This window comes from Haliotis asinina, chromosome 16 (assembly GCF_037392515.1).
Source record: "Haliotis asinina isolate JCU_RB_2024 chromosome 16, JCU_Hal_asi_v2, whole genome shotgun sequence".
NCBI lineage: Eukaryota > Metazoa > Mollusca > Gastropoda > Lepetellida > Haliotidae > Haliotis > Haliotis asinina.
The window spans coordinates 20973117-20988353 of NC_090295.1; the positions used below are offsets into that span (position 1 = coordinate 20973117).

General features: G+C 42.7%; 1 protein-coding gene across 1 annotated transcript in view; it reads left to right on the forward strand.

Moving 5' to 3' along the window:
- The window catches only part of LOC137267958 (kinesin-like protein KIF20B), a 57537-nt gene extending 42661 nt beyond the window's left edge, over positions 1–14876 (forward strand). The window contains exons 29-35 of the mRNA XM_067802420.1: positions 2928–3101; positions 3954–4085; positions 6612–6785; positions 8317–8406; positions 9074–9179; positions 10571–10764; positions 11986–14876. Of these exons, the coding sequence (XP_067658521.1) occupies positions 2928–3101; positions 3954–4085; positions 6612–6785; positions 8317–8406; positions 9074–9179; positions 10571–10764; positions 11986–12075 (960 nt within the window). The 3' untranslated portion in view covers positions 12076–14876. The remainder of the gene's footprint in view (positions 1–2927; positions 3102–3953; positions 4086–6611; positions 6786–8316; positions 8407–9073; positions 9180–10570; positions 10765–11985) is intronic.
- Positions 14877–15237: the final 361 nt, after the last annotated feature.

The window sequence follows — 15237 nt, forward strand, 5'->3', positions numbered from 1 at the left end:
TGTTCCTGTCCTCACCGGTATGTAACCCAGGATCATGTCCCTGCCCTCCCCAGTATGTCCCTGGGATGATGTTCCTGTCCTCACCGGTATGTAACCCAGGATACTGTCCCTGTCCTCCCCAGTATGTCCCTGGGATGATGTTCCTGTCCTCACCGGTATGTAACCCAGGATACTGTCCCTGCCCTCCCCAGTATGTCCCTGGGATGATGTTCCTGTCCTCACCGGTATGTAACCCAGGATACTGTCCCTGTCCTCCCCAGTATGTCCCTGGGATGATGTTCCTGTCCTCACCGGTATGTAACCCAGGATACTGTCCCTGCCCTCCCCAGTATGTCCCTGGGATGATGTTCCTGTCCTCACCGGTATGTAACCCAGGATACTGTCCCTGTCCTCCCCAGTATGTCCCTGGGATGATGTTCCTGTCCTCACCGGTATGTAACCCAGGATCATGTCCCTGTCCTCCCCAGTATGTCCCTGGGATGATGTTCCTGTCCTCACCGGTATGTAACCCAGGATACTGTCCCTGTCCTCCCCAGTATGTCCCTGGGATGATGTTCCTGTCCTCACCGGTATGTAACCCAGGATACTGTCCCTGTCCTCCCCAGTATGTCCCTGGGATGATGTTCCTGTCCTCACCGGTATGTAACCCAGGATACTGTCCCTGTCCTCCCCAGTATGTCCCTGGGATGATGTTCCTGTCCTCACCGGTATGTAACCCAGGATCATGTCCCTGTCCTCCCCAGTATGTCCCTGGGATGATGTTCCTGTCCTCACCGGTATGTAACCCAGGATACTGTCCCTGCCCTCCCCAGTATGTCCCTGGGATGATGTTCCTGTCCTCACCGGTATGTAACCCAGGATACTGTCCCTGCCCTCCCCAGTATGTCCCTGGGATGATGTTCCTGTCCTCACCGGTATGTAACCCAGGATACTGTCCCTGCCCTCCCCAGTATGTCCCTGGGATGATGTTCCTGTCCTCACCGGTATGTAACCCAGGATACTGTCCCTGCCCTCCCCAGTATGTCCCTGGGATGATGTTCCTGTCCTCACCGGTATGTAACCCAGGATCATGTCCCTGTCCTCCCCAGTATGTCCCTGGGATGATGTTCCTGTCCTCACCGGTATGTAACCCAGGATACTGTCCCTGCCCTCCCCAGTATGTCCCTGGGATGATGTTCCTGTCCTCACCGGTATGTAACCCAGGATACTGTCCCTGCCCTCCCCAGTATGTCCCTGGGATGATGTTCCTGTCCTCACCGGTATGTAACCCAGGATACTGTCCCTGCCCTCCCCAGTATGTCCCTGGGATGATGTTCCTGTCCTCACCGGTATGTAACCCAGGATACTGTCCCTGCCCTCCCCAGTATGTCCCTGGGATGATGTTCCTGTCCTCACCGGTATGTAACCCAGGATCATGTCCCTGCCCTCCCCAGTATGTCCCTGGGATGATGTTCCTGTCCTCACCGGTATGTAACCCAGGATACTGTCCCTGCCCTCCCCAGTATGTCCCTGGGATGATGTTCCTGTCCTCACCGGTATGTAACCCAGGATACTGTCCCTGCCCTCCCCAGTATGTCCCTGGGATGATGTTCCTGTCCTCACCGGTATGTAACCCAGGATACTGTCCCTGTCCTCCCCAGTATGTCCCTGGGATGATGTTCCTGTCCTCACCGGTATGTAACCCAGGATACTGTCCCTGCCCTCCCCAGTATGTCCCTGGGATGATGTTCCTGTCCTCCCCGGTATGTAACCCAGGATACTGTCCCTGTCCTCCCCAGTATGTCCCTGGGATGATGTTCCTGTCCTCACCGGTATGTAACCCAGGATACTGTCCCTGCCCTCCCCAGTATGTCCCTGGGATGATGTTCCTGTCCTCACCGGTATGTAACCCAGGATACTGTCCCTGTCCTCCCCAGTATGTCCCTGGGATGATGTTCCTGTCCTCACCGGTATGTAACCCAGGATCATGTCCCTGCCCTCCCCAGTATGTCCCTGGGATGATGTTCCTGTCCTCACCGGTATGTAACCCAGGATACTGTCCCTGCCCTCCCCAGTATGTCCCTGGGATGATGTTCCTGTCCTCACCGGTATGTAACCCAGGATCATGTCCCTGTCCTCCCCAGTATGTCCCTGGGATGATGTTCCTGTCCTCACCGGTATGTAACCCAGGATCATGTCCCTGCCCTCCCCAGTATGTCCCTGGGATGATGTTCCTGTCCTCACCGGTATGTAACCCAGGATCATGTCCCTGTCCTCCCCAGTATGTCCCTGGGATGATGTTCCTGTCCTCACCGGTATGTAACCCAGGATCATGTCCCTGTCCTCCCCAGTATGTCCCTGGGATGATGTTCCTGTCCTCACCGGTATGTAACCCAGGATCATGTCCCTGTCCTCCCCAGTATGTCCCTGGGATGATGTTCCTGTCCTCACCGGTATGTAACCCAGGATACTGTCCCTGCCCTCCCCAGTATGTCCCTGGGATGATGTTCCTGTCCTCACCGGTATGTAACCCAGGATACTGTCCCTGCCCTCCCCAGTATGTCCCTGGGATGATGTTCCTGTCCTCCCCGGTATGTAACCCAGGATCATGTCCCTGTCCTCCCCAGTATGTCCCTGGGATGATGTTCCTGTCCTCACCGGTATGTAACCCAGGATACTGTCCCTGCCCTCCCCAGTATGTCCCTGGGATGATGTTCCTGTCCTCACCGGTATGTAACCCAGGATACTGTCCCTGCCCTCCCCAGTATGTCCCTGGGATGATGTTCCTGTCCTCACCGGTATGTAACCCAGGATACTGTCCCTGTCCTCCCCAGTATGTCCCTGGGATGATGTTCCTGTCCTCACCGGTATGTAACCCAGGATCATGTCCCTGTCCTCACCAGTATTTTGCTGTTCCCTCTCAACATCCCTTCTGGTTTTGACTCCAGGATGAGGTACTGTCCCAGATGGAGGAGAAGGAGATGAAGATCGTGGAGCTGGAGGAGAAGCTCCTCAATCTGGAGCACATGATGACCTCACAGAACAAACAGAACAGTGGCATCCGAGGTCGCAAGAGGTCTACCCTCACCTCCCACCCAGACTTAGAGCTACTCAGGAAACAGGTTCGATGAGCTCTATATAAGATTTATGTGCTGACGATGTTGTGAGTGATGATAAGATGTTGTCGGTGATGTGAAAGATGTCACTGATTTTGAAGAAGGTATCGCTGATCCACGGTTTTACGCAATGCAGGAAAAATATTCACTGAGTAGAGAAGGACACACGATATTATTCACTATACCCACAAAACGTCTCTTGCTGAGTTTTCGGTTGTTTCTTTCCGAACAGTTATTTGCATCACTCTGTTCATTTATCAGACCACATGATCAATAATTCATGCAGTCTCTGACGATATTATCAAAGCATCCAATTCTCTACGCTGTTACTTCTCCGGATCCTCATTAGGACCCTTGAGACAAATAATTGGGGAGTCTTTGGGACACCCATGTTTGTCAGTCGACGTAAAACCCTGGTTATGTAAAAATGTTGCAAGAAATGTTTAGAATGTCTGTGATATTGAGGATTTTGCCACTGATATGGATGATGCCATTGATAATGGCGATGTGACCATTGATGTAGACGATGTTGCCTTTGATGTGGACTATGTTGCCATTGATGCAGATGATGATGCCACTGATACTGACAATGTTGCCATTGATGTGGACAATGTTGCTATTGATGCATATGCTGTTGCAATCATGCTGAGGATCTTGCCATTGATGCAGATGATGTTGGCATTAATACTGATAATGCAGCCATTGATATGGACGATGTTACCATTGATACTGACGATGTTGCCTTTGATGTGGATGATGTCACCATTGATACTGACGATGTTGCCTTTGATGTGGACGATGTCACCTTTGACACTGATGATGTTGCTATTGACATGGACGTTGTTGTTGATGTTGCAGCTGGAGCAGGAGCGTGAGGACAAGCTGGAGCTCCAGAGACAGATGCGACTGCTGCAGAAGGCCAGCGACCAGATAGTGGCAGACCTCAAGTGTTCCAACAATCGCCTACAGGTACAGGTGGCAGCACTGCAGGTACTCATGGCATGGCCACACCCACACCCACTCACGTGTTGCGCACATGCACTGCTGCTTGTGTCGTGCTTGTCACAACTTTTTCTGTTGTCAACACAATTTGGCGTTTCCTCATGATGATAATTTGTCATTCATGAGTCACATTTTGTTCGTAACAGCACATGGATGTCGACATTGTCACATGACATTTACACGTGGGTGTGAGTAACAGCGACACAGCGGGTGGCGTGTGAGGATGAGAATGGTCTTGAATATTTTGTGGCAGAAGCGTGATTGTATTTGGCAACTAATCTTTTCATTTATCTGAGTCAACATTTTTCACATGTAATGATGTTTTAAGCATAGATGTCATCATATTTTCTCAGAACTCAGTCTTCTTTACATTGTGACTAAACAGTCCATTTAATTATGCAAGAACCCTTATGAGGATTCTTTCCAATAATTTCTGTGTTTTTACAAAAAAAACCCCACATGGCCATATTTTCTCAACCTTGCAAACGTCGACCTGACATGCAGCATTATTAATGTTGGTGTTTTGCTGTGTTTTTATGGAATAAATTGATATTTTATACTTATCCTGACTCGGAGAAAGCCCTCCCAGCCGCCCCTCACAGACACGCTGAATTCTAATATTCTCGTGTCGGGCGATTATAGGAGAGAGTAAAGTATCATGGCCGATCAGCTGATCATGTGCTGGGAACACACATGGGTGAGTGTGAATTTTACATCCGCTCCTTTCAGATGGGAACTTCACGGAATTTCAGGTGTTCCACTACCTTCGCCAGCAGGAGGAGATAAGCAATTAAGCATGAGTCAGGAGAAGTATAAAATATCAATTTTATTCAGAAAATCACATTTATGAAGCATGTCTATTAAAAACATGTACTTGATCTGCTTCGAATATGTAGCTTGTTTACCATATCACCAGGCACAACACCCCATCAGAAATTTATCTTGACAATATTCAGCGTAAAATAAAACATTATGAAATTGGAATTGGAACCCATGTTAAACAGTAATATCTTAGGACTTGGTACAGGTGACTTGTATTTAACTTTAATAAAACTGGGGTGGTGGCCTAGTGGTTAAAGTGCTCACTCATCGTGCCAAAGACTCAGGTTTGATTCCCCACATGGGTACAATGTGTGAAACCCATTTCTGGTGTTCCCTCACTGCAATGTTGCAGGAATATTGCTGAAAGTAGCATTACACTAACCTCACTCATTCACTCAATAAGTTTCCTAAGATTAACTGTCAATCATGGATCTATCCTGGCCTTTGAAAATAAGCATGGCGTATTTTGTTGTTGTTAGTTGTATTGGATGATGCTTGTTGCCTGTAGAAAAGTGTTCTATTGTCTCATGCAAAACTGCAAAATAATACTTCATATGCTTCCAAGATGCTGTTTTGAAGAATGTCTGCAATATTTCCTAGCCTTTTGGACTGTTTTATTTGACTCAAATTACTATGTTGTCTTTAGCATACAATACATCCTTCAGCATACCAAATTTCTGCATACCAATTATCCTTCAACATAACAGTTTTCTCTCAGTATACCATACATCCTTCGGCATACCCTATTTCCTTCAGCATACCATAGTTCCCTCAGCATACCATATTTCATTTATGAGACACCTGTGCCTCTATTTAATCAGTATAAGTCCTCCTCAATGTGCTTATGATTTTTCCACCAACAATGTCACACAGTGGCATTTTTAACTCGGCAGTCATACAAAGCCCGTATTGACAGGAAATTGTAATCATATATACAAGGAGGATTCACAAGTGATGACTGATACTCAGACATAGAGCAGAATTAGTAGCAATCATTGATAAGTCCGTATATTATTATGTATATGGGGACAGAACAACAAGGACCCACTCGCACAAAGCGATTGTAGTGCTACGACTATCTTAAGCCTATGTTTGAGAAAGGGAGTTACACTCATTGTAGCACTGAGGTCCCTTTGTGCAAGTGGGCCCAGGACTCAATGTTGATGTCAAAAAAATTATGTCAAAGCAATGGTTTGACATAGATTTTGTGAGTAAGTCGTAAATGAAATCAAACTGGCTAGTCTTCTCCATCAATTCTTGCTGTTGTATTCTTGCATGGATATACGGATATGGAGATGCTGCTGTATTGGTGGCGGTTCTTCTGGTCTTTCTATGCATACCTTACATGATTAGTCTGTTCTTGGTTTCGTTCTTGCCTTGCTTTTGCATTTTGGACATTTCCTGAAGTTCAGCTACAAATATATCTCATTAAATAGCTGTACATGTTTTATGTGAATGGAGTGTATATTTACAGAAGAATTACATGATTTCTCTGTGGAAAAATCAGTTGACTATTTATTATCCTCAAATGAAACATTATTGCTGTTTAATCTAAGTTTTATATAACACAGAAGGTATATTTTCTGAGTTGGTATCGGTAGAGGAAATCTGATCAGGTTATGGATCAAAATATTCAAATGATTTACTTACAAAAAAATTCAGCTTTATCACATATTCTGACTTGCCTTACAGGGTGTCCCCCCTCCCCCAAAGCCTCCACGAATGGACCCAAGCTTCATCAATGACGATGAGCCTACGCACGGCCATCATGAGATGGATGCCACACCTCCAATAGCTGCCAAAGCCATCAAGAAGTCTGGGAGGAAACGAGTGCCGGCACAGGAAGACTCCCCAGCTCCAGAACAGGTACAGCAACTAACAGGATGCTGACTTCTCCGATTGATGTATCTTTAGTGCACAGAGATTTGTTATTTAGAACAGGAACTAAGCTCTTCCACCCGTACTATCCTATGGCTATTGCATGTATATGTCTCGTCTACCAGGAGAGTGGAATGTCTGTTGTTTGTTGTTAGAGCAGACAATAAAACAGGCACTGGTTGGCTTCCATTATACTGTGCACATATAATTAATGCTACATTAATATTATAAGTAATTAAGCATGCTGGCTCATCTTATCTTATTAGCTGAGAAACATGCCAGTCATATATGTTGTGGAGAAACAAGGTACATACAGTCCTGTGAAGTATTGACTGTGGACTATTATCTTACCTTCCTGTAAAATGCTTTAATTTCATTAGTCAATGACACATTATCAAGTTTCCGTGTCACCCCTCCCAGGTGGGTGGCAAATGAAAAAGATTGCTGTGTCGCTAACAATCATATGATGTCAAAGTAATACATTCAGTGCCCAAAGTTTGAAAACCGTTCGATTAACTGTTATATATAAACAATTATATACATTGAATTCTTTGCACTCTCAACTTAAACACATTTTTATAGCAGTTTTAAGCTTGTCAGAATATGTTTCACTGATTTTATAAAAATCCAGTGGAGGACAGACACCATTTTGATTACAATTTACATGTTATATTGTTGGTAGCAAGGTTTTTGATCTTCAAATAAAAATAAAATGATTTACGGTAGAAGCTGTAAAAAAGGACATCTGTCCATTCCGGCTAGTTGTCTAAATCGGCATAAAGTTTCAGTCCCAACCATGGCTTCCACATTTATCATCAGCTCTACAATCCAGCACATTGTCTAAACCAGATGAATTCTTCAGTCCCAATGAATGCCGGTTTAGACAGGTTCCACTGTATTATGTAAGCGTGGGGCGGTGGGGTAGCCTAGTGGTTAAAGCATGCGCTCGTCACGCCGCAGACCCGGGTTCGATTCCCCACATGGGTACAATGTGTGAAGCCCATTTTCAGGTGCCCCCCGCCGTGATATCGCTGGAATATTGCTAAAAGCGGCGTAAAACCAAACTCACTCACTCACTTATGTAAGCATATTTTTTCCGCCTACCTGACTGGTCCAGAGGCGGTCACGTGACCATTGACAGAAAAGCGTATTGACTCAAGTTACTAAAAATAAGCTATGATGTCAAGTTATGACATCATTCTATTATTTACATGTCACAGTATTGTTGACATAACATTATTTGTTTGTAGTGACTTTTCTTGACTAAATGGGTCCATAAAAACTGGTATTGACCTCATCACCAGTCTATAATTGTATAATATTGTACATTTAACATAGGGGTAAGATATATATATGGTGTGCTTCTCCCAGGTCACATGGTCTGATTTACCGGACATGGTAGGTGAGTGATGACACCACTACAGAAAAGGCATCCTACCATATTACCCTCAAGAGAAGCATACCACTTGCACTGTGATGTATACTTGTTTTGAGAATATTTGCACTGCCTCTCTTCCAGACGCCGAAGTCAAAACGGGGCAGAGGTCGACCTCCTCAAATTAAAAAAGAAGCAGAGGCTCTGCCAACGGAGAATCTCATGGCAATCGCTGTAAGTCAAACATGTAGATATGATCGTGGTTAGAACTGGTTTCCATTAGCCATGCTCGTCGTACAAGATGACTGACTGGGTTGACACATGTCTTCACCAGTCAGTGTCTCCAGACAGTGCTGGATTGTCTTGAAATGTCTTAATCATTTAGTCCTATAGTTTAAACATATGAGAGGCAACAAAACAACATATACAACTAGCTCAACTACTACTACAAATCTGTCTGTCTGTCTGTCTGACTGTCTATCTGACTGTCTATCTATCTATCTATCTGTCTATCTATCTATCTATCTATCTATCTATCTATCTATCTATCTATCTATCTAGGATAGGATAGGATTTCCTAGAACAAGACATAAAAAGAGCAGCAAATAAAACTAAAAAACTAAAAAAGCTAGATGTGAAACTTGTCAGCCCTAACCAAAACTAACCTTCCCACAAAATATCGTTATTTACATTTCTAAATTTTAACCCTACCGTTGGGCAGGGGAATTTGAGAGCATGTTGAAAATGACCTGTCTCAGGCAGTTGGGTAGGCAGACAGGCAGACAAGTATTTTGAACACTGGTTATAGTTGAGGCTAGTGTTCAATGAAACAGCCTCTCATTTTTGTTAGTGATGCTATTTATGATTATCGTCAATACTGATTGTTTCCTCTGACTTTTAGGAGGAGGAGGAAAGTAGTCGACCATCTCGACGAGCGAAGAAAGTTGCGAAGGGAAAGATTGGAGACATTGTTACAGCAATAGCTAACTCTCCTGTCACCAGATCAGGTACGGTACTATGGTTACGTCATCCTTTGTCTCACATCTCACATCATACTGCAGTTAAATAGCCTTTCAGATTTTAGGTATGTCCTCCTTGGCCATCATATTGTGAGTGTAGACTGATGAAGCTGTTCGGGGTTGAGTGGCCTGTGGTGATCTGGGATAGAATAGGCCTTCACGCAGCCCATGCTTGCCATAAAGGTGACTCTGCTTGTCATAAGAGGTGCCATGAAAGGCGACTATGCTTGTCGTAAGAGGTGACTAAGGGATCAGGTGGTCAGGCTTGCTGACTTGGTTGACACATGTCACCAAATCCCAATTGCTCAGATCAGGGTTCATGTTGTTGATCACTGGATTGTCTGGTCCAGACTTAGTTATTTACCGACTGGCGCCATATAGCTGGAATACTGCTGAGTGTGGTGTAACTGTGGCAATCCAGTGACGTCGGAGGTTGATTATTCAATCATTCACTGGTTTGCCTGACCAAGGTCCTTTCAGGCTGCTGATATCTAACTGGAGTATACTGACTGCAAAATATACATCAGATGAACAATTAGCAAACATTGGTTCAGCTTTTGTGCTTCAGCTTGAAAATCATTTGGTTGAAAATTCTGAAATGTTTTGTCATGCCATTTTTCTGCCATATACACCTATATCAGAATAGACTCCTAAGGCTGGTCATAATTTCACGTTTTGGACTGATGACAATATCAACTGCATATCAAGTCCAAAAATTCTTTTTATTTACAAGATTTTGGAAGTGATTTCTTAATCACCAAAGCTTATGTTTTTATCAAAAAGAAACAGTAAAAAGATATGTTAAAAAACCTTGGATCACAAAATCGTCGTTAGGTTGATTTGAAAGTTCAAAATATCAACTAATTTAAGGATGAAAACGATAAAAAGGCTTCCTGACAGGCATTGGAACATGTGAGAAGCTTTTCAATAATATTTCAGCAACTTTGTTTCTGCGAAAAGGGTACTAAGGTGTGTTGACAAAGTACCCCTGTCTCTAAACAAACTGTTCATCTTCAGTTAAAGTCGAAGTTAAACAAAACAAAGTTTGGTAATATGACCATGTAAATGTTGATATCTGATGTTGTTGAATAATTCTAATGATTGTTTGTTCTTTCTTTTCTTTTGTCCCCTTCCTTCCTTTTCCCTTTGATGTTGCTAACAACCCCCACCTGCATCTAACCTACCTGTGCACACCTGTTCAACACCTGTAACACCTGTGAACGATGGACTGATTCCACATTTGATGGGCATTGTGATTCTGGTCGACCATCATGGACTTGGATGTTCAACATCCCTGGTGACCTGGTTCATTCATCCATCTTGCACTATAACCCCTGGCTTGTTCCACGTTTTCTGGTGATGGTGATTGTGTGTGACAGACTGGGAGAAAATTACACGCTTATCGTCTAAAACATTGGCTGCAGCTAAGAAATTCATAGGCACGATGGGAGATGGTGGGGAGCCGCATACGCAGGAGCCGGAAGCGGAGCAGTCCAACAAGAAGGGGAAGCGAGGGAGGAGAAATCTGTACAAGGAGGAGGTGTCTGCACCCTTTGCCTGTGCGCCTTTTGTTGTGAGTAGAAAAAGGAAATCTGTAAATTCCAGTCTCCAGCTGCCAGAGTGACCTTTAATGTCAATTTTGACCTCATACCTTGTTACCTGAGAAGATCCTGGTTTAGAATTGTCTTCAGTAAGCCATGCTTGTCATAAGAGGCCACTAGCTGATCTGATAGTCAGGCTTGCTAACTTGGTTGATACATGTCATTGTTGACACGTCATTGTATTACAGTGTGTAATATGTTGCACATGATGTTGGTGACTGGATTGTATGGTCCACACTCAGTATTTTCAAACTGCCACCATATAGCTGGAATTTTGCTGTGCAGTGTTACACATCAAACCAACCAATCATAGCTGGTATTTTGGTAAACAGACAGGTTCTTGTAACCACTAGCCCTGGCTACTGATAGATTATCAATAAATATCAAACTGACTCAATGACTGATGAAAGAAGTCAGCATTATTCACACCAGTGGTGAGTGGTGACATATTAAAGCTTGGAACATGCCATCCAGAACATACTATTGAAGTAGCCTACGAATTAAGTCCTAACTTTGTGTATAGTATGTGTATAGTTATGTTGTATAGTTATAGTTGTGTATAATTAAACTTATTTCATCACAAAGAGTTTATTTATGATATTGTCGATCTATATTAATCAAATTTCATATCGATAATCTTAGATAACTATTCCCATCGACCATATTGTCAGGTATCAGTCAATCTAGCCAGCCCTGGTGATGACATATCTGACGTTAGTGCGTTGTACCAAACAAGAAAATCACCAAAAGTTAGGGAGTACATGCCTTGCAAAGGTATCATAGTGCTACACAATGTTGTACCCCCTGTACTTAAACATAGACTTACTACAGTCCTAGCGCTACGATGCCTTTGTGAAACAGGCACCAGTTTTAACATCCTTTTCATTATAATGGTAAAGGGGTTTCTTTTGTATGGCAGCCATTTTTGTTATGTGTCATTCTCACAATCAATGGACCTCATGTTGAATATATATCACTGACTCAATATTGAGGCTGGTTTGGAACTTGAGGTCTGATTGATCTGTCAGATTGAGTTATGTAGCCAGTCCGATTGATTTGTGGAATTCAAGGGCAGGCAATTGCAGTGGTTAATGCTGGTTTACTGAAATGTAGACCCTGGAGAGATAGTGGGTATCCCAGTCATGGCAGTCTGTCTGTCCAGCCATTGTCTGATTCTGAGTTTTTGGTTGCAGCCACCTACATCTGAGAAGGTTGATGTCCACAACGTTGTCCAGAGACAGCTACGAGGTCGGAGGAAAATGTCCCACTCAACTGACTGTTGACCTGTATATACTGCTTCTACATACTGTATACCATGGCTTGGCCTGTATCTTCCAGCTGGGATATAACCAGGACTTGCAGCAGGAGGCTTAACAAGAAACCATGACAGTGCCATAGATGTATACGGACTCTTTCAGCAACAAAAGGCTATTCTTCAAAGGAAGCATCATTCAAACTGATTCTGTGGTAGATACAAGCTATGGTGTCCTGACAAGAAAAATATGAAGATGATCATGAGGCGATTTGCAATGCAAGCTCATCGAAATAATGCACCCTTACACAAATGGATCTCACCAGTATGACCATATTGCAGCAAGCCTGGGTTAAAGTCATCCTCGATAATCTCCAGGGTGTGCATCCCCAAAAATCTCCACTATACCCGATGATTTTATTACCTCCCTTTGCTGGTTCCACATTCTCACAGTAACCAAGCAGCTGTGTCAGTGTTACAACTCAGCTTGCCATTGTCAACAAGGATAGCGATCACATCTGCGAAGGTTTGTTCACATTTTGACTCAGATTTTTGGGGAAATCATGCAAACAAATTGGCAGGTCTGAAGCTTTAAAAAATATGTGCAGGAACTCCTATCTCTTTTGAGTATCTCTGCATCAGTTGTGTTGTCAGGTGTAATTGGTTAGATAAGTTAAGGATTAAAAGTGAGTTGCTCAACTTCCCAGTGTAGACACCTGATTGGATAAAAAGCCAGCCAAGAGATGTAATAAAATCATTTGGCTAAGCTTAATATGCATCTTGGGTGTAGAGGGCATTTATCGGAACATATACCCAGGAGTTATCGAGGTTAAAGTATGTGAATTATAATCATCTTATCAGTGAACATGCTTTGTGGATTTTGGTAGGGCTTTTTTCTGATTCTTTGTATCTCTGAGTTAATCGCTTTGCCACAAGGTGGTCAAAACGAGGTTCTGAGATCATTAAAGGCATTTTAGCAGAAGCTATAAAACTAGGTTAGTACAACTTTTGTGTTGGCCTGTGTAGTATCAGAAATAACAACAGTAGGTAATATATCGAACCAGCTGCAGTTTTAGTATGGCTGTGTCATTTGATGTTTTCTCAAATCTTAGAGTGTAGAATATAAGTCAATTCCTAATTATGTCAGTGTATTCAAATCAGCTGTCCATAGCTGGAATACTGCTGAATGGGGCCTAAAGCAACATACATATCAACTGATATTGTATCGTACAAACACATTCTGCTGATTATGCTTGAAGGAAATATTAATCCTGTATGTAATCACATACAAAATAATCATTCTTAGCCTCAGAGGCACGATACCATTTTGTAAGATATATACTGGTCCCTCACCCTCAAAGTTCTTACCCCTAAGAATTTGATCATAGCCACTGTGCTAAAAATGGGCTTGTGTTAAGTTTGTAGGGCTACGAACATTGCGAAAATACCTAGCCAGGAATGTGCTGGTCTGTAGTGACAATATTCTCACAAAATGATGTACTGTTGATAGAGACACTGAATGCAGGACTTCGCATTGGACAGTGCTAGATGCTAGGAGTCTGACTGGACCATGCTAAACGAAGTGTATGTGTTTGGACAGTGCTAGATACTTGGAGACCAGAAGTCTGATTGGCCTATGTTAAATGCAGAGAGTGTTCATATAAGTATGTATATAGTGTACAGCTCATTGTAAATAGTGTACTGGTATTTTGTGTTGTGTGTCTATCTGAAGAGCTCAAAGCTATACTTCTGTCTGCTCAACCTCTCTCCATCTGTGCTGGACTGGTGTCTGTTCTGCGTGAGGTTCAGGATTTCTCTTCAGCTCAACTCCATCCTATCTCTCTGTTGCTTTTGTACAAGACTGTTGACATCATCACTTGATTGACAAAGTTTGGATGGCATTTTTTGTGAATTCCTTTTCATCTTCTGAGTTAGTGACTTGGCATTACATGTATATTTGGCATTACAGTTTTAAAAGCAAATTATTTTTTCTTGTTTTTATTTGTTTTCTTTTGATAATTTGTTGTAACCTTTATCAATTTGTTCTTTATCATACTGCAACAGAAGACTCAGCAACTATGGCTGTTCCGTTTGAAACATAATTATCCTCTTTGTCTCACTCACCTTGTGAAAGCATTTCGGTTTGATTCCTCACTAAACTAAAACTAGAACTCACTCTTAGTATAAACGGATGCAGTGTGAAGAACACTATTTACTGATTCTTCGTAAATACGTAGAAACTTTGTCCTCTGGTGAAAAATTGATCTAGGTACCTCACTGATTAGACAGTAGTTCATATGTTCTGTGATAGGTGGAACTGGAAGGGGCAAATAAGGATTTGCTGTTTGTGATTTTGGGTTGCTCAAAGAATGTATGCATGCATATTATATATAATAGTAGAAATACTTAAAATAGTTGAAATGTCAAGTATTTGAATGCACTCATTTGACCAAATACTTTAAGAATTATTTCTTATGGTAATGTAGATGTTTATTTCTTTAGATATTATAATACTTCTCAATAGAAATATGTGAACCTTATTTGATTTTTGTTGTTGTTGTTTTTATTATTATTTTTTTTGTTTTCATTTTTTTATTTGTAGAATTCGTTTAGGTAGGGTATTATATTACTGGAAACTTTTTTCTTGCAGAAGAAATGTCACTTTCTTTAATATATAATTTTTCGCTTGTTTTGACAGTTGATAAACTACTTACCCAACAACTGCTGATCAGCGTTACACTCTACCTGTTCTATCAGTCACTTCTGTTGTATACCTGTATCATGTCTGTGTTGAAATCACCATGAAACAAATAAACAAGGAAATTTACATAATTCATGTTTCTTGTTATGACTGGGCATCAGGGTAGATTGGTGGTTAAAGCCTTCGCTCATCACACTGGTTTGAATCCTCATAGGGGTGCAATGTGCAAAGTCCATTTCTGATGTCCCCCGACTTGATGTTTGTGGAATACTACCAAAACTGCGTAATTCTAAACTAAGTCAGTCATTCTCTTGTTATCATTAAAGTGACTAGATACGTTACCCGTTATTGGGTGGCGTGCTGGGGATACACAGTTTGTTGTGTATCTTAGGTATGGCAGAGTATTTGATGATTGATTTTATCATTTACATCCGATATGGCTCTGGGGTTAGAACCGGTCCTCAGTAACCCCCGACCCGTGAAGTTCTCGGG